The sequence below is a fragment of the Toxorhynchites rutilus genome, chromosome 1, assembly GCF_029784135.1.
Source record: "Toxorhynchites rutilus septentrionalis strain SRP chromosome 1, ASM2978413v1, whole genome shotgun sequence".
NCBI lineage: Eukaryota > Metazoa > Arthropoda > Insecta > Diptera > Culicidae > Toxorhynchites > Toxorhynchites rutilus.
Genome location: NC_073744.1, coordinates 117,069,379 through 117,093,446, shown reverse-complemented (window position 1 = coordinate 117,093,446; position 24,068 = coordinate 117,069,379). Strand labels below are relative to the sequence as shown.

Below are 24,068 nucleotides of genomic sequence, written 5' to 3'. Positions count from 1 at the left end.
AACACCCTCACTTTTGTAGTTCTGAGCAAGGCGCCTAGAAGTATAGCCTAAGGTGAGGCCGTTTCTTCACTAAGTTGATTAGGGGAGCGGTATATGAAACAGTACGGAAGAAAGCAGAAGGGGAATTGTTTCCTCGAAGAAAAGAAAAGAAAAAGAAACAGACTGATCACGAGCGAGCTTGGGCACAAGCGTAATGTGTTTTGTTTTTTCTTTCATATGAAAAAAATAAAAAAATAAAAAATACATATATGAATTTAAAAAAATAAAAATGAAAAAGACAATAAATTATAAAGGTTTTTTCAAATATCTCGAGAATGACTGCATTTAGAAACATGTATTTTACATATTGCAAATTAAAGTTTTTTTTGTAAATGAGTCCATGTTCTAACTGTAGCGGGGCATCAACGTGGCGTGAGCGGGGCGTGTTCACTTCTCGCCACGGTATTTTAATTCACTCACATTGCACCGTGCTAGCGGCGTGTCTTCGGCGTGTTCTATGAAAATTGTCAATGTGTGTTTTTGAATGAAAGAATGAAAATTTGTATATTTTTCAATATTCCAACATCGTTGGACGTATCCGGCTAAAAACTCGGAGGGTGAAAAACGTAAAAAATGAAAAAAAAACAAAAAAAAATTGAATAATGTCACTACTACAAACACACATATGCTAGATAGAAGCGGAGAAGTACAAATATCGCCGGCGTGAAGTATTTTCGTTTGCACGCCAGCTACACGTCAAAATCACGCTCACGACACGCCAGCCTGGTGTGAACACATCGGTAAGAACACACACGATTAATCGTAAGCGTCACACGCCCCGCACAAGCCACGCTGACGCCCTGCTGCAGTGAGAACAAGGCCTAACCCTTTCTAAGCGGCGAATATCATACTAAAATTCCTTCCATTTCCCTGGTGACTGTAAGGACGGCGTCGTTATTGACCATCGGCCTGATTCTACGCGGCGTGTGAGGTGAGATGACAATTGTCACATCACCATCACGCAACTCTCCTGCCATTCTGCCGAATTTGCAGGTATTTGATTTAGATTTGGTGAAACAGTTGATTGCATCCTGTAAAGTTTAGCATTTTTGTTTGTTTTGGTCGTAGTTGCTGCTGCTCTCTGCACTCTCAGTGTTAAATTGTTGCTCTGGCTCCGGCTCGGGCATATATCACGGCTTCTGAAATGGATATGCAGTTCGGTGACGATGACTCGCGGATAGATAGATGAAACACAAGATCCATGTGATAGATACATTTTAGAGAAAATAAATATATTTCATGAAATGAAAATAATTTCGGTGTGCTTATTCGTCCAATTGAGGAATAACAGACTCACTACCGCTTTCACAACAAAAAAAACAAACTACTTGCAATTTGTCTCTCGTACTGTGAAAATTGAAGATAAATTGAATTTATTGATACATATAATACCATTACTATCGATTCTATACGACCCAAAAAACACTTATTATTCCTCTTCAATTTTTCATTTGTTTTCATGCACTGTCGACACCTCAAGACATGTCGACGATTGTCACCTAGAAATCCCAGTTCATGTGACAATCGTCACGTATATTTGAGAGCGGGAATAAAGTGAGAGTTCATTCAAGTGAGATTTCTCACGGCATACGCCTGGTGGAATCGCGTGACATAAGTGACAATTGTCATCTCACCTCACACGCCACGCAGAATAAGGCCGCATTTAAAGCTCGAATCACCGAAAATTGCACAACGAGAATGATTTGCTAGTCCCAAGCGTCATTCTGTGTGTTCTTTGTGCAATTTGGTTGGTTCAGGTCAATCACGGAGAGCAACTACGAATTGTACAGTCTACCTAAGCTCAAGCTCAAGCAAGCGCACTTCTCATTCGGGAACAGATGGCCTGCAGTGGTGCCAAGTTTGGCCACCCCTGTTGTAGGGGGAAAATGGTGTCGAACATCGTGATTTTTCTTGTCATGTGCTAAGCCCCAAGAAGAGGATCAAGTCGCTCGGTTTGTTCGATTGAACACGTGGAACGTGACGCGTTTATGGTAATTGATTGTTGATGTCATATCTACAATAAAGTTTTTTTATGCAATTCAATCGAATGTTAAGTAGCTTATTGGAAATCTTCTTTGAAGTGGTCGAGAATCCTTTTCGACGAAATCAATCAATTCCACAAGTATCACACATTACAGCATTATTATTATTTTTTTTTTATATCTGCATTATAGTGATTTTCAACTCATTTGGCTGGTTCGTCACTTTTACTTCCATTTTTGGAAGAATGTCGGGAGTGAGAATTGAACTCGTGACCTTCAGCGTGAGAGGCATGGATGTTACCACTACGCCAGATCGCCTCCTCTTACAGCATTATTGAACTGCCAAGGCTCTGTCTGCTTCAAATATAATATGGCAGTGAAATTAACATGATAACTGACTGTTAATGTTAAGTTTATAAAAATTGGGGTTGGTGTGGGTATCGCTCGTTGTAGCAATTGTGTGGTAGTATGGTAATGCTAATTGATACAGTTATTCGAAACAGCGCATTATTGCCACCTGCTTTCAACGTTAATTGTTGAACTGTTTTTTCATTTGTCTCTAATGTGGTATGTGGAGGCACATAAAAAGAGAACAATAATAGAGTTACTGAAATAAATTTCATTTTGTTTGACCGAAAATTCGAATAAAAAAGACGAGCAGAAGATCGAGTCGGCCAGGTTAGTTTCTATCAGCTAGACTTCCGGTCGGCACTGACATTGTTACGGTTGATGAGAATCCAGATATCCAATGTCGCAAATCAACGAGTACGACATGACCTCAGTTATCGGTTTATCTACTCCTAACATGAACAATATGCATGCAATGGAGTATATAATATATTCGGCTTCAAAGGTCAAAGCTTTAAAGGTCACAAATTCTGTAAAGAATCGAAGGTTTTCGGAATGTTATTTGGAAACATTTTTTCTAAGTAATGAAATTAATATATTTATAGATCAGAACTAAGATGTGCATTCACAGTGCGGAATGTTTATTTTATATGGCTTTCATTTGTGCCATGAGGTCATCTAAACTAACGTCGTCACTTTGGGTACTATCAATTGCAACATCAGATTGTGTTTCCGGTGCTTCGTATGATAATTTCAAACCACTTGAGGCAGTGATACACGAGAGAGATGGGGCGCTCTCGGGTTCATTTTCCTCCACCAATTCGATGCCGTAGCAATTGTCCTCGTGTAAGGGCACATCTTCCTCCTGAACAGCTTCGATCACAATTGCTTTAGGCTTCGATGCAAATTCTTTTTGCCTCTCGATACAATATCGATCATCGCAAGTAGGATTCGGTTTAAGGCTCATCTTGGGGAAGAAATCGATTAACGCATTATAACCAAGATAATCCGATGTTGTTCCAAAATTCAGTAAATACTTCAGCGTATTTTGAACAAGCATTCCCGCTACAATTCCCATTGTGGTTGGTAAACTAGCAGCACATACTCCTTCCCGTTTCAAAGTCTTTTCATCAATATTCTCAGCCACTACCAGCGGCGGCGCACATGCAAAACAAGCTGTCTCCCCTGGGCGAATGAATTGTATATGACCAGAAACAGCATTTTCCGAAACTCCTGACTCGAACCAATTTAAGGATAGCTCATTACATGCCGTATTTATGGCCATCCTAGCTTCGAAATTGTCAACGCAGCTGAGCACTAGATCTACTGGAGTGTCATTCTCGATTCCATTCGTCTTAATTGCGTGTAGGAATTTGTCGAAGGATTCCACCGTCGTTATGTTGTAGTTATTAGTCAATATTTTCACATCGGGATTGATGAAATTCAAGGTTTTGGCTGCAGCTTCAACCTTTGAGAGACCTGCCTGATCCGGGGTAAAGAATAACCGATTCATATTGGCCAACTCCACTTTATCATAATCGAACAGGACAAGTTTGCCTATACCGCAACGTGTTAACATATCAGCTGTTACGCTACCGACACCTCCCACACCTGTTGAAAATATTATTTAATCTCAAAATTATGCTCTTTTAATATCTTCTAATGTATATTACCTACTACAGCCACACTTTTCTGTCGAATTCGCTCGTATTCATTCACTATTCCCATACGTTGCAGGGCCATTAATCTACTGTATGGATTGGAATCTACTACTTCTGAGGACATTTTTTCTATTTTTTCTCTAACATTGTGACCCCCGCTGGTTCCATTTTTCAAACGACTCAGTTCATTTTGCAAGTCCTGAATTTGCTGCTTTAAATCTTCCATCGAGCACATTTTTCCACCGTTTTTAATCGTCTTTTAATTTACAAATCCCGACGTTCACAACATGAATCAATGTACTTTCTAATTTATCAGACGTGTCAGCAAATAACAACAACAAAATAAAACTGGACCAAGATACTGGAATTGGCAGGTGGATCGTTCCACGGATACGACACAAGGCAGTATATTTCTAATCGTACACACTGGTTGGGTGTGAACACATGACGTCATTATTATCTACAATGCATTTATTTGAACTTCATCTTTATCTATTATTTAATACGTCACACACCAAGTGATTTCACTACTCTGCTGAGCCTTCTAGAGCCTATGTTATCCAAGTACACCAACGGTTATTTATGAGGAATGGAAAGCCAAATTATATCACGATACCAGACGGTAAATTCATATTATGCTTGCCATCAAGTGTGTGTTCGTTGCCGGCCGAACAATAACCCCTATAACATTTGCACGATAAATTTTGATTTTGATTTCCACCTAAACGTTTGAGTGTTTGCTGAGTGTGGTTGAGGTTTTTTTTTATTCCTTGATTTTTTTCTGTAATTTTGTGCATGAAAAGTTGGTCATTCTGGGATCTGTGTTCCATGATATTCGAATAATGAACACCTCTTGGTGTAGTCCTACGTCTCTCCGGTTATGTCCCGACATTACCCACTCGTCTTTTAGGCATTCAATAATGGAAAATTTGCTTGTTGTGTTTTGCGTCGAATATATTTGATCAGTTGGTCAAATTTTATCTGTCAAATAGAGTTAAATATTTGGCTTCGGTCAAACAGTGTATGAGCACCCTTATACTTATGACAGACATACAGCTGTACTTGCGTTGTACTTCGAAAATTGTATGTCTGTCACCATGTACAGCGCTAGAACCATGCAAGCAACTCGATACAATCGCTGTACCTGTACCGACCTATTTTACCGCTGTACATGGCTACAGTTGTACTGTGCGCAGCGCCATAGACGGTTAGTGGTGGGTAGCATGAACAAAACGAATCAAAACATTTGGTATACATTCTTTTCAATGACTTTCTCTTGAGTTAATAACTCAGATTGGATACATATTTGTTGTGTTCGATAGTTTAGACGCTAAATAAAAACCTTTTGACGTAGGACTACGTCTTTCATTTCTATACCGGGGTGTAAAATCAATGTTTCGAAAACGAAAGCGTTACGCCGGAGACCGAGATTTTGAGCGTTAATAGCTCCTAAACAACTGAACGAAATGGTATGATAAACACTTCATTCGAAAGATAAAATGTCTACGCGTTATATACTTGTTACTTTTTGATCCAAAAACTTGTTTCAATAGTCTTAAAATTGCTTTCAAAACAGGCTATTGAAATCATCAATCGGTATATAAGCGAGCGGCGCTCGGAAATCCACTCAGTTCTAATTGAACAGCGATTGGAGCATGTTGTCGCTGTTGCGGTGAAGCTCTTTATTTATCATGAAAGCGCGGATGAACGGTGTCACCAAGAGCCTGTTTGTGCACCCTAGGCCAGAAGGGAATCTATCAGGAGGAGAGTGATGCCACAAACGGTTCCCTGGGAAGACATCGCTACACACACATACACGCGCGGCTATTAACAGGTGGTTATCGAGTTGGCATTAACCACTGGTGGGCTTCCAGTATCGAGGAAAATGTGAAAATATCTAATCGTTACTGAAAATAATCTGCCAGTTCCTCTGGGAATTTTCAAAATATATTCATGTGAAAGAGTTTAATTGAATGTTTTCTATCCATGTTACACTGTGACCAAATATGTTTCAATCAAGTGCTATTAACAGGTGGTTATCGAGTTGGCATTAACCACTGGTGGGCTTCCAGTATCGAGGAAAATGTGGAAATATCTAATCGTTACTGAAAATAATCTGCCAGTTCCTTTGGGAATTTTCAAAATATATTCATGTGAAAGAGTTTAATTGAATGTTTTCTATCCATGTAACACTGTGACCAAATACATTTGGTTTTGTGGTTTTTCAATCAATCGCAATTAACAGGATAGTTTCAGAAGATTATTCTTCCCCATCAGTAGGATATTTCCGTATCCAATATTGTATGCGCCCGCAATCGATTATTGCTCAGTCGCCGAAAGTTCCGAGCTCAGAGAGTTCATTCCCCTTTAGTTTTCCTTCCAAATTGCCATCGTAAACCACACCTTCTCTCGATTCAATCACACACAAAAAGCATACTTAAGCGATATTCTGGTGGTGAGACACATTCATTTTTCGTGAGGACATCGACAAGACAACATCGTTGCCTAACGTGCTGGAGGAGGTGGACGGCGAAGGATCGACACATACACGCGCAGAACTCTTTCCGTTAGGATGCCATTCAGCATCGAGAAAGTTCCGGAAAGATCTAATCATTGCTGGAAAATAATCTGCCAGTTCCTTTGGAAATTTTCAAAATATATTCATGTGAAAGAGTTTAATTGAATGTTTTCTATCCATGTAACACTGTGACCAAATATGTTTCAATCAAGTGCTTTTAACAGGTGGTTATCGAGTTGGCATTAACCACTGGTGGGCTTCCAGTATCGAGGAAAATGTGGAAATAACTAATCGTTACTGAAAATAATCTGCCAGTTCCTTTGGGAATTTTCAAAATATATTCATGTGAAAGAGTTTAATTGAATGTTTTCTATCCATGTAACACTGTGACCAAATATGTTTCAATCAAGTGCTATTAACAGGTGGTTATCGAGTTGGCATTAACCACTGGTGGGCTTCCAGTATCGAGGAAAATGTGGAAATATCTAATCGTTACTGAAAATAATCTGCCAGTTCCTTTGGGAATTTTCAAAATATATTCATGTGAAAGAGTTTAATTGAATGTTTTCTATCCATGTAACACTGTGACCAAATACATTTGGTTTTGTGGTTTTTCAATCAATCGCAATTAACAAGGATAGCTTCAGAAGATTATTCTGCCCCATCAGTAGGATATTTCCGTATCCAATATTGTATGCGCCCGCAATCGATTATTGCTCATTCGCCGAAAGTTCCGAGCTCAGAGAGTTCATTCCCCTCTAGTTTGCCTTCCAAATTGCCATCGTAAACCACACCTTCTCTCGATTCAATCACACACAAAAAGCATACTTAAGCGATATTCTGGTGGTGAGACACATTCATTTTTCGTGAGGACATCGACAAGACAACATCATTGCCTAACGTGCTGGAGGAGTTGGACGGCGAAGGATCGACACATACACGCGCAGAACTCTTTCAGTTAGGATGCCATTCAGCATCGAGAAAGTTCCGGAAAGATCTAATCATTGCTGGAAAATAATCTGCCAGTTCCTTTGGGAATTTTCAAAATATATTCATGTGAAAGAGTTTAATTGAATGTTTTCTATCCATGTAACACTGTGACCAATTATATTTCAATCAAGTGCTATTAACAGGTGGTTATCGAGTTGGCATTAATCACTGGTGGGCTTCCAGTATCGAGGAAAATGTGGAAATATCTAATCGTTACTGAAAATAATCTGCCAGTTCCTTTGGGAATTTTCAAAATATATTCATGTGAAAGAGTTTAATTGAATGTTTTCTATCCATGTAACACTGTGACCAAATATGTTTCAATCAAGTGCTATTAACAGGTGGTTATCGAGTTGGCATTAACCATTGGTGGGCTTCCAGTATCGAGGAAAATGTGGAAATAACTAATCGTTACTGAAAATAATCTGCCAGTTCCTCTGGGAATTTTCAAAATATATTCATGTGAAAGAGTTTAATTGAATGTTTTCTATCCATGTAACACTGTGACCAAATATGTTTCAATCAAGTGCTATTAACAGGTGGTTATCGAGTTGGCATTAACCACTGGTGGGCTTCCAGTATCGAGGAAAATGTGGAAATATCTAATCGTTACTGAAAATAATCTGCCAGTTCCTTTGGGAATTTTCAAAATATATTCATGTTAAAGAGTTTATTTGAATGTTTTCTTTCCATGTAACACTGTGACCAAATACATTTGGTTTTGTGGTTTTTCAATCAATCGCAATTAACAGGATAGCTTCAGAAGATTATTCTTCCCCATCAGTAGGATATTTCCGTATCCAATATTGTATGCGCCCGCAATCGATTATTGCTCAGTCGCCGAAAGTTCCGAGCTCAGAGAGTTCATTCCCCTCTAGTTTGCCTTCCAAATTGCCATCGTAAACCACACCTTCTCTCGATTCAATCACACACAAAAAGCATACTTAAGCGATATTCTGGTGGTGAGACACATTCATTTTTCGAGAGGACATCGACAAGACAACATCGTTGCCTAACGTGCTGGAGGAGGTGGACGGCGAAGGATCGACACATACACGCGCAGGATGCCATTCAGCATCTAGAAAGTTCCGGAAAGATCTAATCATTGCTGGAAAATAATCTGCCAGTTCCTCTGGGAATTTAAAAATACATTCATGTGAAAGAGTTTATTTGAATGTTTTCTATCCATGTAACACTGTGACCAAAAATTTTCATCAAGTACTATTAACAGATGGTTATCGAGTTAGTATTAACCACTGGTTGGCTTCCAGTATCGAGGAAAATGTGGAAATATCTAATCGTTGCTGGAAAATAATCTGCCAGTTCCCCTTGGAATTAAAAATGACATTCAAGCGAAAGAGTTTATTTTAATGTTTTCTATCCATAAAATATCCATATAATACATTTGGGTTTGTGATTTGTCAATCAAGTACAGTTAGCAGGTTAGCTTCTGAAGATTATTCTTCAGAACAAGGTTTCGTATCCTATATTGGATGCATAAAACCTTGTGCCTCCAACGTAACGCTCTCTTTTTCGAAGTCCCCCAAATATTCATTTATTCATTCATTCAGAATGGATTTAGATTCAACTTCAAACAAATGATCTCTAAATCAACGATAGTCCTACGTCACCCTTGCGGTTATACCATAGATATAACCCACTTCCTGTTTTTCATTGAAATATTGGTGAAAATACAATGCAATAAATTCAAACTTCTGATTGTCAGTCTGACATGCGGTACAATGTACAACTAAAGTATGTGTGCCATGCTATCGTGGTACCTGTACAACGCTGTACACGTACAGCGCTAGTACAGTTGTATGTCTGTCCATGGTATTACGTTCAATCGCATTATTCATAGAAAAAACACCCATATCTCGGAACCAGATTGTATCGCAATCTGATCGAGAGTTATGTTCTATCTCATGAAGGGATTATAAAAAATAACTTTCATTTTACTTTTATTGTAACTTACAAATTTTGCTTCTACACATGCGACCTCTTGTCGCGTTCAGTACCTAATTCAAAAACTAATTCCTAACAACTGCGCTGGCTCTGCTCCGTCGAGCTGGTTTTGTTGGCCGTACTCCTGGTATCAGCAAGACTTGCCCATGGCAACTAGGTCATAATCGCGCCACCGATTATGCCGGCGCTATACGATGCTACGAACAACCCCGAATGTTGGACGCTCGGTGGTTCGACTGCTGTTTATTCCTCTGCTGTGTGCCATCAAGAATTCCTAGGCAAGCCTGAGCGGGGGGTCCAACAATTCTCGCTACAAAATTGAGGAGGAACTAATAAATAAAGCAAAGAAAATACTGGAAAACATCCAACAAGTATAGTAGCAATGGCGAATGTGCCAATTAGTCAATCAGAACGAGGGTTATTCGTATAGATATTGCTCGACACTTTTCAATTGTTCGATGTGTATTTTCAAAAATTATATATTTCTTCATTGTATTAAATTACTAGCTGAACCGGCGAGCTTCGTTCCGCCCAAAATACTTTTTTTGATATAAACACTTTCGAATATTCACGTTTTCTTACTAAGCCAAAGGTCCAATCGTGATCCTAGGTCTAGAAGTATTACTCAAAAACAAAATACATACAAAAAATTAAAAGAGTTATAATTCGTCGATAGAACTGAATCTAGATATATAAAAATGGAGTGATGTCTGTCTGTCTTTCTGTCTGTATGATTCTTATGGACTCGGAAACTACTGAACCGATCTACATGAAAATTGGTATGTAGGGGTTTTTGGGGCCGGGGAAGGGTTTCGTGACAGTTTGAGAACCCCCCCCCCCTCTCTTAGGGGGGGCTGCCATACAAATGAAACACAATTTTTTGCATGACTCGAGAATTAATCAAACAAATTAAGAAACAAATTAAGAATGTTGTGACGAATGTGCAACACGGTGAAGTGAATGTTCGATGCGATGTAATCGGTCCAAACAATCGACGAGTATTTGGATCGAATGTTTATTGTTTTCATTTATCATCAAGAGTGTTTGGAAACTGGATGACGATGCGAGTATTGAAACTGCTGCCGTAGCAATTGTACTGATATCGGCTATAAATTACAAATCGTTGAAATCAACATTATTAAACTTCAATACTTTGCCGAATATTTTGAATTTTATGAATCAATTTTATAGTTCCTTCATCTACAACTTGTAAACAAACCAATCTGTCAAAGATAGATTCGGACGAATTGTGTAGCGGTGTATCAAATGTCATCATGTGTCGAATCAACGAATGACAAAAATCCAGCTGTATGACACCCGCCATGTTTTAGGTGCCAACATCTCAAACGTCAAAAGTATTTATTTTCTTCAAAACAGCGATCCGCGTTGGCGGCATTGTGCTTCATTTACTAGTTTAGGGGAGCGTCAACGAATAGCTGCTTTTCAGTCGGAATGAACGTTTTAAAAATTAAAATTATGTATGAAAATTAGCTTTTCCATATCAAATTAGTATTCTATTTGAATTAAAAACATTTTTGTTTGCAGTTGGTGAAAAAGTCTCATACGAAAATTGTTTATGAAGACAATTTTATATTATAATGAAAAAATTCAGCAACAATTTTGTAATTGTATAGCCATATGGTTGAATGAAAGTCAGAAATACATGTTTCAAGTAATTAAATAACATGATGTGAAAATTTTCATTCAAATTTTAAAATTTAAAAACCGGCTTCGTGTCTTCTAATCTGATAGAGATTACACTAACGAGTTTGGGACACAAATTATGGCTCTAATTTGAATTCGCCACCAGACGTCGACACCATCGCGAATTACCAATTTACCACCATCTGACATATCGTGATGTCGATGATGAACTTTTTCAGCAGAGGGATAGTGAGATGGGTGGTGACGGTAGATAGAGTGAGATAGCGATAATCGTGCTATACGGATGCAAAACTCCTTTGACTCGTGCCACTCGCGTTGGAAGGTAATCCACAACGAACGGATTACCTTCCAACGCGAATATTCGACACTCGACATTGGAGGTTCGTAGCTCGTCAGTCGACTACACGATGCGTCGAATCATCGAGCGTCCAACATTCGAGGGTGTTCGTAGCATCGTGTAGCGCTGGCTTTAGACGAATCGTGTAGCGCCCGTATCATTGTTGATCCTCGATGATTCGATGTACAACGTGTATCGCCAAGAATGCTCACGTTTCCACACCATTCGGTTGGCTTCCTCTCGTCAGGTGTAGGGTTGTTGTGTGGAATAGTGCTGATGAATTGGTTTGTTGGTGGTGCCGAGTAGGGTTACCATATGCTACATACCACAAAAGAGTACATACTTGTATTTCTGAAATAGAGTACAAAAGAGTACATTTTTTTCTCAACAAAAAAACACGTGTTTTTGGATACAACATATATCTTTATTCTGTCAAGTTAAACACCTTTTTCTTTTCTTAAAGAAAAAAAAAACAAAGCATTACTGCTTATACTTATTTGAACTCCTCACACAACCTAACAACAACGAGTCAGTTTCATCATTTCATAGAAATGGACACAGTCAATTTGGTAATTAAATTTTACCATTATTAATGCTTCGACACATATCCATAAATTTTCAAAACCAGAGCCTCAATATCCACATCCAAACGATCGAATCCATGACGAGCGGTGTTATGAAGCAAATGTGCAGGGCAACCCACCCCCACAAGTTCACGTTGAGTGGCTTGTTTCATATGGTGAAACACATTATGTTCTCCTCGGCGACCAACCCCACCGAAATTAGTATTACAGCTATCACCACCAAATGCAACACACTTTCGAAGTAGTTCATGTTTCACCAGATTTTCTATTAATAGCTCGGAGATACGGATCGAGGTTTCGTTTTCCAATGACACAAACGACAACAGCACATGTTGGATCCCCTTTTCACGATGAAAATACTGAACGAGAACGGGGAAAATTTTGATCGCCCCATGATTGCTTTCATCCGTACTTACTCCGATGAAAGGAACGGCCAGCCTTCGCATCTCCTCCAAACGTAGTTTGATTGATTGTGGTCCCAGAACGTCATTGATTATAGCCTCAGTCTTAGTTCTTGCACATGCAAATTTGCCGGCAATCTCTGAATCAGGAAACACTTTCTTGAACAGCTTACTTCCGCAATCACAGCTCAGGTAGCTATAGTTGTGCTGAACGACATGGAATGCCATTGTGGCTTCAGCAGCCAATATTTTTAACTCGAGCGGGGACTTTTGTACCACCAGTAGTTGCGAAAGTTTTCGAGACGAACCTGCTGCTCTGATATTTAACTGGTGCTTTTTTGATGCTAAATGCTGAGTTAGATCAGTTCGTCCTTTGTTTGCGATGGAAATTTTCTTCTGGCAGACCTCACAAAAGACATCAGATTCGTCCGAAGTTGGTTTGAATTGCGGGAATTCCTTTTGCAGAGCATCAGAAAATTTATTCTTCCGGCGGGACATGATGAAGCTAAAATAGGCAATGAAATTTGGTTTCACAACGAATATGATCCTACAGAATATTTACCGATTAAACCATTGTACAACAATAGTGCAAGGAGATAGTTTCGGATAAATTTCAATTATTTCACTTCGGTATTCAGCGAAAAAGAAATCAGGTAGGCGAACGATAGCTAAAAACCAATAAACATTAAAATAACATTCCGAAGAAGCGCAATCATGAACTGTCAGACTGTGGGTGCGAGAATGGTTTTTATTACACGTTCGGGGGGAAGGGCAAGTGAATGTTTGTTTTGGAATGAAATGTACTACTGCAAAATGTATATGTACAGTTCAATTCAAAAACAATTCGTTTATAACAATTTTCTTTAGTTTTGAAACTTGACGGTTAAAAAGAGTACATTTGGGCTTATTTTGCAAAAAGAAGAGTACACTGATTTTTTTATTGGAAAAGAGTACATGTACTCTAAAAAGAGTACGGATGGTATCCCTAGTGCCGAGACCACGATCGTTTGATACTCGTGGGTCGGACATATGTGTGTCCATGACTCGAGAATGACTTTTGTATTCAGGACCCGAGATCAGAGATGCCAGGTTTGAAGACATGTCTTCATTTTGAAGACATTTGATTTTGTGAAGACATTTTGAAGATATCATGAATTATGTGTAGGGTTCTTGAGACATATCATTTCTATGCAATTCTAATTATTGGCCGAAAATATCGCCAAAAGAAGTAAGGCTTTTGTCTCAGTGTCAGTTGAGCACGAGAATTCGAACGATTGTGACATTGTATTTCTATGATTTTGGGCCTATACTATACAATTGATTAACCTAGATCTTTCAAACGAACACTTCACAAATCGAAGGTTTTCTGATTACATAACGTTTCAATCATTATTTTTATGGACATGGTTTGAGATACAACCAAAACTTCAAAGCTGCAATAAACAAATTGAGTTATCACGGTTTCGTTTGTGTGGAAGAACTGGAACTATATTCAATCAATCAACGGTTTATCAAGCCTGTTGTATTCGTATTTCCCGGATGGAATCGGATTTAACCAATGTAACGCGCATTTAATTACTCACTCTAGTAACTTCTATATTCTTCTGTTTTATTTACCCCTCCCGTGTTCCCAGATATTTTATTCAGATACGACATATTTCTTTTCCAATCACTTTAGCAGGATCAGCGTGAAACATTGGCGAACGTTTATTTTGTGGGAACAGGTTACGCATTAGAACTATATCTTGAGGCTGAAGATCCACCTTGTTCGTTTTATGATGCGAGTAGAAATATTTCTTAAGGTGGCCGTACACTGTTTGCCCGGAGGTCAAATATTTCATATATTTTGACAGATAAAGTTTGATTTGATATTTGTACAAACACTATTTTGTTTGCCACTCTTAAATATTCAACAGTGTTAAACAATGTCAAACACCGAACATGGATAAAATCGACTGAAATATTCAAGGTAACCTAACCATGTACCGACAGGTTCGAAGAACAGACTAAAAAAGTATTCGAGGCATCCAAAAATTGAATATTTGCTTGTTGTGTTTTGTGTAGCATATATTTGATCAGTCCACGTCGACCAAATTTTATCTGTCAAAAAGAGTCAAATATTTGGCTTCGGTTAAACAGTGTATGAGCACCTTAGAGTTGCTCTTATAAATTTTGTCACAGTCTCTGATCTCTTCATACTCGTGAATTGATTTCGGAATCTGCAGAATCCAATCTCGGAATCTTCTGCCCAACGCAATTTCTGCTGGTGAACGTCCAGTTGCCGGATGTCTTGTTAGGGAATAAACATAGCCACCTCCAAATCCTTTTCCAGTAGGTTCCATTTAGCGCAAATATTCTCAATGTTTTCAAAATGGTGCAGTTTTGTCGCTTTACCTCTACATTGGCCGGTGGCCAATATGACGTAGTATGCTTAAGCTGGATGCCATGAACTTTACAAAAATCTTCCATCTTCTGGCTGGTGAAGTTACGAGCGTTGTCGGTAATCAATACTGCTAAATTCATTAGAATTTTAGAAGATTTTTTAGAATGGGAACTAATGAATGTATGGCCTCATCTATATTCTTCTGTTTTATTTATTCCCAGATATTTTATCCAGATACAACAAAGCCAATTTTCATTTTTAAACTCTCCAAGTTTAGTTCGCAGTTGCGTATTTTATAATACATGGGCTGAACTATATCGACAATAAAACAAGTCACACGAAGTTTCTAGAAATGCTTTTGTATCATCTTGTTATGCACCATTTAAAAACAGGCATTAATTCTGAGTTTACCAAGATCACAGAGACAAAGAATATTAGAAATATGCAAACTTGATATTCCAGAACCTATATAATCTGGTAATTATCATACAACTGCATAAAATATAAAAAAAACATTGTTTCGAGCATGCAATTATTGTATTATTGTTATGTTATTTCATAGTCCTTTATACTTTCATTCAGTTGCTAATAACAGGAACAAAGTAGAATTTCGTTATTTGTGTTGGGGTATCAAAAATAACTCTGTTTTGAGGAGGCTGAATACGATGACCATTAAAACTGAATGAAGTTGGATAAAACATATTTTCTTGAGTTTTTCATTCAATTATATCCTCTTCTTCAAATAAATACCAATAAAAAGAACACAATGGCAATTACAGAGAAGTTAAACTTTCGGTCTGCCCAGAGACGAACCAGCCTTCGGTTGAAAATCTCTTTAATAACGAAAAAAAATGTTATGGGTTGTATCTAGGACACGATCGCAGTTTTCGACGTAGAACTACGGAATTATATTATTTAATCCACTTGCTTATCACTTCGGATATTATTTTAGAATGCATCGAATGCAATTTTTAGTTTAGCTATTTAATTTTTATTCCTTCAGTAGACTCGAAAGAGTCGAGTAGAGTCGAAAGCTATCAGCACTTCTCGTTTATTTGGTTCAACTCGCATCAGACTTTGTACTTCCCACTTAGATATCGATCACAAACTATGAACACTTTTGCTCCTATATTCCGTTTGAGACGTGATCGAACCCCACAACACGCAACAGTAAGGTTACCCTGCTGGAATTTGAAAGCATACTTTCATGAAATATACGTTTATCTAAATAAATGCAGTGTATATCTATATTCCAAAATTCTGGATACTCTTCCATATCCGCACTAGCACAAAAAATTCTCGTATGCTGCTCTTCTTTGTCGTAGCACACCTCGATACAGAGGGCTTCCTCTCCTTGTATCGAGCTGTGTGGGTATGCGTGTGAAATCAGCATTAGGCATAAATGCTATCCGCTCGTTGTGTTATGCTAGCTCACTCGCATCTGTGTTTACATTCTATTCTATTTTTGGCTTCCGTGCTAGAGCCCTGAGAATGGCTCTTGTGGAAAGAAACTTTATTCCATACTCCTCCTTCACCCGTCAAGAAAACAATCCTCTCCCGCATAACGCTCTGTGGCAACCATTTTGCTTCGATGACCACCAAACGAGAAGTGGTGTGGCTTCATTTTTTGATTTGGTTTTTGATTATAGAAATTTTAAACTTTTTCATTCGTCTCTAGCCTTGAGAAAAGCCCTTGGAAAAACTTTACTCTACTCCTGCACTACACCTCCACCCTCATTGCCTTGAGGAAGGCACTCGATCCCTCGTTGTTCAGCTCGTCCAGCAACGATGTTGTCCAGACGGTGTCCACACAAAGAATGTTGTAGCTTCAAATCGCGGATGGCTTATTTGAACCAAATATGTTGAAAACGGGCAGAAATGAATGTATCAGTTGCTCGTTATTGGCAGCTCTGTTCGGGAATGCACACAAATCGGCAGAACAAATGTATAGGAAACAGAGAATGCTTCCAGTTTTCATTAATCTAAACTGTTCAGGTATTAGTGGATTGTTCTGTATAATATATCAAACAAATCTTAGAGAATTTCCGATTCCATTGGTGTGCAATGTATCAGAATTTGTTTGCTGTGGAAATAGTTATTATCGTTAACTTTATTTCACAAAAACGTGACCTGTTTTCTGATTTGGCACCGTTCCTGAAAGAAGTAGTTCTACGTAAAAAAAAACATTCGGTCTGTGAAACCGTGCGCGAGTATACGAGTGATGATTTCATGCGCGAGTACAGGAGGGTTGATAACTCAACGGTAAAAACAAATTCCTGATGTATTCGACGGTCAGGAGTGTAGAAGGGAAGCTCTTTTATTGAACTATTCGGCAAAACTGGCACAAAATCTGTCTGCAAGGTCGTGATTTTCGAAAGAGAATATGAGTGAAGAAAATCGATTATAGTAGATAGGCCGTTTTTAAAAGTTACGCGAAAAATGTCAAAATAATTCGTTCGCTTGCAGTTCTTCGGATAAACGTGAGCTTTTTGCTTCCTACTTCGGTTCAATGTTCAACACTACTTGAAGCTGCTCTGGAACTAACTACTGCTGGAAGCGCAGACGCTGATACACCTGTAATGTCATTAGAAAGGGTACGAAAAGCGGTAAGAAAATTTAAAATTTCTTATCAGACTGGACCTGATGGAATATCAGCGTGCAGGGTTTCAAAATTTTCAAAAATAAACCATACCTCATATTGGGTTGTCCGGAAAGTTCTTGTCGCTTTTGGAAAAATAAAAACATTATTTTTAAAGGCAGACATAAATTTATTCAATTTCATATGCACAATCTTCGCTATCTTTCACGTAGCTTAAAAATGTGTTTTAATACGTATATGGAATATATACGTATATAATGGAACCTATAAAATCTGCAAAATGTCTGTAAATCTGTCATCGTTGAAGTAATGTTCTAGAGTGAGAGAGAAAAATATCGCAACGCTATCCTCAATGTTCATTAATTCAATTCGTGTTGACGGCATTGAGCTTCGTGTTAGGTCATGGTGAAGTCAAAATTATAATAGATTTTTAAGTTCAATAAACGCACTTTTCAAATAAAAGTTATGAATGAAAATTTAATTTTCTATATAAAATATGAATTCTAAGTAATATAGAAACAATTTTTTTCGCAAATTGGAAAAGTATTGAACAAAAACAATATCTGATAATATTTTTTTACTATAATAAAGCGTTTTCGTGGAAATATCTGGAAATGTATAGATATATTATGAAGAAAGAGTCAACACTATGTGCTATAATCATTAAAAAAAACTGGTAAAAACAGGTTATCATTTGAAGATAACGATTTGAAACCGCCTTTGGGCGTGCTTTTCTGATAGAGGTTCTTTCACACCTACTTCAATCATAAAAAAGATCCATATTGTACCATCGATAACGTGAATCGCTTCGAAGTAGATAGATAAACAAATCAAAGAGTAAGCATTATACGAGTGCGGAATAGAGAGCTTGCTTTATGTATGCTGTTATGGCAGTTCTCACTTCCAACCAGGAAAACTATGGCAGGGATCTCAGTATATTGATATCCGAGAACTGCAATCTTCCCGACTCGTTGAAAGCATCGTTCATGTTTCCGGTGCATGAAAAAGGCAGCAAAAACAATGTCCGGCGTTATCGAGGCATCACATCGCTGAGTGCTTGCTCGAAGCTATTTGAAATAATTACATTTGCTTCGTCAGGTGAAACACTACATCTCCCCGAACCCACATGGAGTTGTTTCCTGGCAGAAGTGTCGCTACGAGTTTGTGTGAATTCACATCCTTCTGTCTTAGCAAAATTGAAGAGTGCCGACAAATTGACCTCAAAGTAACATTCGACAAGGTTAATCATAGTATACTTCTGCCAAACCAAGGCGTTGTATTATAGGTGGACCGCAATGTCAAAATTGCGGTTCGGCCATTGCTCGTGAAAAAACAAATTTGTTTACAAAACAAGTCGTATCTTTTGGTGACAAATGCATTCGTTGGCAAAATAGCTACTCGCGCTTTATTGCCGAATCATAACAGTGCAAAAGGATGTTTTAGTATATCTTTTCACCTTTCTTTCCCAGTAAAATGTACTTCTGTTTGGCTCCCATCGGCGGGGAAAAGAGTACTATCAGCTTACGGCGATGGTGACAAACAATAACGCTGATTGTGGCTCCACTGATTTCGCTCAGGGAGGAGGAGAATGCTGTGTATATACCGCGAAGGAGGTTAGAGCAAAAGGAGGTTGTGCACTATATTCCACGAATATATATTTGCTTATTTTTTCCTTCAATTATTTTCCTTAGCGAGTTGACATTGAAATCATAACAACACACCCAAACAAAAAGTAAATAATTCTGAAAGTTACGTCTCGCTACTCGTCTCACGTTATGTCCTGAAAGTGTCAAGAACGAAACACCTATAGTTCAGCATCTTGTGCCAAACTAGCAAATCTTGGTTCTTTGTAAGGCTCGTTAAATGGCTTCGCTCATATTTTGTCGCTAAAAAGCTAGTTGCAAAAATTGGCTTTTGCACCTCAATCTGGTTTGAAAGCAGCTTCGGAGTTCCTCAAGGTAGATTGTCGTAAACTTCAAAACCTGCTTGATAAATTCGCTGTATGGTGTCGAGTAAATATGACGCAACTAAGCATACCAAAATGCACAAGCTTCCACCGCGAGATGAACCTCTTGTCGTTCGAATACACTGTCGGGGCGAAGTGTTTAGTCGAGTTCAAACGATTCGAGATCTCGGTGTTTTCCTTGATCCAGCTCTGTCATTCTGGAACCACTTCGAACACATCATAGACAAGGCTCGTCGTCAATTGGGATTTGTGAGCAAATTGAGCAGATAATTCAGAAATCCTTACATACGCTTCATTAATATGGGATCCTTATCGTAGCACCGTGGCTGCTCGCATCGAATCAATTCAGAGAAGGTTCGTCAGATTCACCCAACGTCGCCTGCATCATCCGTTGGATTTGCCACCGTACGAAAGTCGATGTCAGTTGACAGGGTAGGGTACGTTCAATAATGGAATGCTTCAACGACGTTGCCCATTTGTTTGATTTTAATATCGCGGTTGACGAATTGAAAAATAGAATTATGCGTTTCGTTTTTAGCTAGTTTTACTACATTTTTGTTCATTAAGGTGAAGGTGGAAGCTAGCCACAAATGGCTGCCACAATGGCGCTCATTTCTTTCATCTCCGTCCCTCACCCCTCGCCCGAAAATCAATAATTGCGCGAAACTATGTGAAGAAAATGATCGTTTTCGCACACTTTCCATGAAGTAATATCAACCAAAATCTAATCGATTACTCACAAGATATTAAATTTTCATCTGCTGTCGCACTGTATAGTGAAAAACGTCGGAAAACTCGAGCAAGTGCTCTGAAAGTTAAATTTTCATTTTTCAATCTTCGGCAATGGTTTTGTTTGTATTGGTGAAAGCATCGTTATTTTTTCGACACTGATGCCAGACAACATTATCGAAACAGCTATCAAAACCACTCAATAAAATGTTATTCCTGAGTCATAGCCTTTCATGTCATGAAAATCAATAGAATAAAATAGTGTTGATATCAATACAATCATTATTTTTACGTTTAATGGGTCTATAATGTAAGTTTTAGCAACTTTAATATTGGGTAAGAAAATTGTATTGCAGAGCTCGGAACACTGCCACGACTGCCTATGCTTTCAAAAACAATAAACGGAAAAGTATTACATTCAATCAAAATGTCTCAGCCAACGAAGAGAAGGGTTAAGGTTCTCCAACGTGAATATGTGAAAACAATACGACCAACGAAGGAAAATATTGAGGAATTATCAGCATCGAGTTACTATGCGGTAGAACTTGTTAATATCAAAAGAGCCCCAATTCGCATGTGTTATAAATTTGCACATGTTACGCTCGCGTATAATCAGAATTTTACTCCATATGCAAAAATACCCCTTCTATCTATTTATGTTTGCAATTGCCATGGTTCATCGGAACATATCGTTCATACATTTAACTTCAGTATTGAATTGTTATTTTTTTTTTCAAATGTATTCAAAGATTGATCTATTTACATGTGCTTTGCTCTTCTCTCACAAACACTATTACCCCATTTTTACACGTGGTTTTACCTATACTACTACAATGGCTAGCTTCCACCTTCAGACTGTGTGGCGCTTCATTGACACGAGTCTTTGAATACATTTGAAAAAAAAAAAACAAATAACAATTCAATACTAAAGTAAAATGTATGAACGATATGTTCCGATGAACAATTGCAAATATAAATATATATAGAAGGTGCATTTGCATATGATTCTGATTATACGCGAGCGTAACATGAGCAAATTTATAACACATGCGAATTGGGGCACTTTTGGTATTAACAAGTTCTTCCGCATAGTAACTCGATGTTGATAATTCCTTAATATTTTCCTTCGTTGATCGTATTGTTTTCACATATTCACGTTGGAAAGCCTTAACCCTTCTCTTCGTTGGCCGAGGCATTTAGATTGAATTTAATACTTTTCCGTTTACTGTTTTTGAAAGCATAGGCAGCCGTGTCAGTGTTCCGAGCTCTGCAATACAATTTTCTTACCCAATGTTAAAGTTGCTAAAACTTACATTATAGACCCATTAAACGTAACAATAATAATTGTATTGATATCAACACAATTTTATTCTATTGATTTTCATGACATGGGACGCTATGACTCCGGAATAACATTTTATTGAGTGGTTTTTATAGCTGTTTCGATGATGTTGTTTGGCATCAGTGTCGAAAAAATAACGATGCTTTCACCAATACAAACAAAACCATTGCAGAAGATTGAAAAACGAAAATTTAACTTTCAGAGCACTTGCTCGAGTTTTCCGACGCTCTTCACTATACGGTGCGAAAACAGATGAAAATTTAATATCTTGTGAGTAATCGATTAGAGTTTGGTTGATATTACTTGATGGAAAGTGTGCGAAAACGATCATTTTCTTCACACTGTTTCGCAAAATTATTGATTTTCGGGCGAGAGGTGAGGGAGGGAGATGAACGAAATGAGCGCCATTGTGGCAGCCATTTGTGGCTAGCTTCCACCTTCACCTTAAGACATACAAGTCGGATGAAATATAATAATCCATATATATAAAAATGGATTTCTGTCTGTCTGTCTATCTGTATGATTCTTATGGACTCGGAAATTACTGAATCGATCGACATGAAAATTGGTATTTGGGAGTTTTTGGAGTCGGGGGAGGTTCTTATGATAGTTCGAGACCGTTTCCCCCTCTCTAAGGGGTGGCTGCCATACAAATGGAACATAAATTTCAGCATTACTCGAGAATTAATCAAACAAACAAAACCAAATTTGGCATGTGGTGGTTTTAGAGTGCAATAAATGTTTCTATGGTGGTTAGACATTCATCCACCCTCTCTAAAGGAAGGCTACCATACAAATGAAACACAAATTTCTGCATAACTCGAAAAGTAATCAAGCAAATGAAACCAAATTTGGCATGTGGAGGTTTTGTTGTGCAATATGTATATGTTTCTATGGTGGACACATACCGCTTCCCTCCTCTCTAAGTGGAAGGCTGCCATACAAATGAAAAAAAAATCTACATAACTCCAAAACTAATAAAGCAAATGGAGCCAAATTTGGAATGTGAGGGAGAAATGTTTCTATGATGGTATGACACCCCTCCCTCCAATGAAATGGAGAGGGGGTCCCTTTAAAATAATACACATATTTCAACCAGACATCACAATTAAAAATTTTCGGAAAACTCTGAAGGAAAATAGAAAATTCGAAAAATTGAATTCGCATGTGTTCTACGATAACATAGTGATAAGTGATCCATAGTGATCCATTCGATGTTTGCGCTAACGAAATTGATTCTTGTTCGAAAGTGGAAATGGATTTTAATGTGATAAAACGCACTCCTATATCTTCTTCTATATATATAAATAAAACTGGACCACCGAATGTGTTGTTAACAGCAAAACTCGAGAAAGGAATTGTGTGATTTAGGGCTGTCTTTATTCTATTATATTTTCTGTATCAAACATTTATTCCACGTAACGGAGAAACATGTTATTTGCAAGTGGTTAAAAATCTTGAACGAGAATCGTGTCTGAAAATAATCTGATATTATAATGACGAATTTTGGTAGAAGTACTAGGAATTTCATAGTAAAAGGTGATTTTAAAGGGTAGATTAGAAGATCAATCAATGAACAGTTCTGCGATTGGACCCATGAACATGCGCTTAGTAAGAAAACGTGATTGTTTGAAGGTAAAAAAATTTTTGGGTGGGACGAAGTTTGCCGGGTGAGCTAGTCTATATATATATAAAAATGGAGTGATGTCTGTCTGTCTGTCTGATTCTTATAGACTCGGAAACTACTGAACCGATCGACATGAAAATTGGTATGTAGAGGTTTTTGGGACCGGGGAAGGTTTTCGTGATATTTTGAGACCCCTCCCCCCTCTCTAAGGGGGGGCTGCCATACAAATGAAACACAAATTTCTGCATTACTCGGAAATTAACCAAGCAAACGAAACCAAAGTTGGCATGTGAAAGTTTTAGGGTGCAATAAATGTTTCTATGATGGTTAGACAGTCCTTCCCCCACTCAAAGGGGGGGGGGGGCTGCCATACAAATGAAACACAAATTTCTGCATTACTCGAGAATTAATCAAGCAAATGAAACCAAATTTGGCATGTGGAGGTTTTAGGATGCAATAAATGTTTCTATGGTGTTAAGATACTCCTTCCCCCTCTCTTAGAGGGGGCTACCGTACAAATGAAACACAAATTTTTGCATTACCCGAGAATTAATCAAGCAAATCAAACCAAATTAGGCATATGGAAACTTTAGGGTGCAATGAATGTTTCTATGGTGGTTAGATACCCCTCCCCCCTCTCTTAGGGGTGGCTGCCATACAAATAAAACACAAATTTCTGCATTACTCGAGAATTAATCAAGTAAATGGGCGGGACGAAGTTTGCCGGGTTAGCTAGTATTAAATAAATAAATAAATGATGTATATCTCATCTAAATGTGTTTATGTTTCATGAAGTTCTTCTTCTTCTTGGGTGGCACTAACGTTCCCAGTGTAGCTTTTGCCTTCTTGCCAGTAGTACTTAGTTGAGATTTCTATGCCGGAGAACACGCCCTGGATGTATTCTGGAGTGGCAAGCTCTAGAACACGCGTAA

The 24,068-nt window shown here is 38.1% G+C and overlaps 2 protein-coding genes across 2 annotated transcripts in view; both read right to left on the bottom strand.

Annotated features, from left to right (window-relative positions):
- Positions 1-24,068, bottom strand: part of LOC129761691 (ragulator complex protein LAMTOR3 homolog) — a 305,844-nt gene that overhangs the window by 99,542 nt on the left and 182,234 nt on the right. The gene's annotated exons all lie outside the window — the stretch shown is intronic.
- LOC129761660 (ubiquitin-like modifier-activating enzyme 5) lies at positions 2,959-4,355 on the bottom strand. The gene is made up of 2 exons (XM_055759396.1): positions 4,043-4,355; positions 2,959-3,980 (listed from the first exon to the last, which is right to left on the bottom strand). The coding sequence occupies exons 1-2, from the start codon at positions 4,263-4,265 to the stop codon at positions 3,016-3,018; spliced, it is 1,188 nt and encodes a 395-aa protein (XP_055615371.1). The 5' UTR covers positions 4,266-4,355; the 3' UTR covers positions 2,959-3,015.

Bases quoted from the DNA above. Each gene is read 5' to 3' on its own strand.
- LOC129761660 (XM_055759396.1), bottom strand. From the start codon at position 4,265: ATGTGCTCGATGGAAGATTTAAAGCAGCAAATTCAGGACTTGCAAAAT. The intron at 3,981-4,042 runs GTAATATACATT...TATTTTCAACAG, and splicing joins GAAAAGTGTGGCTGTAGTAG to GTGTGGGAGGTGTCGGTAGC.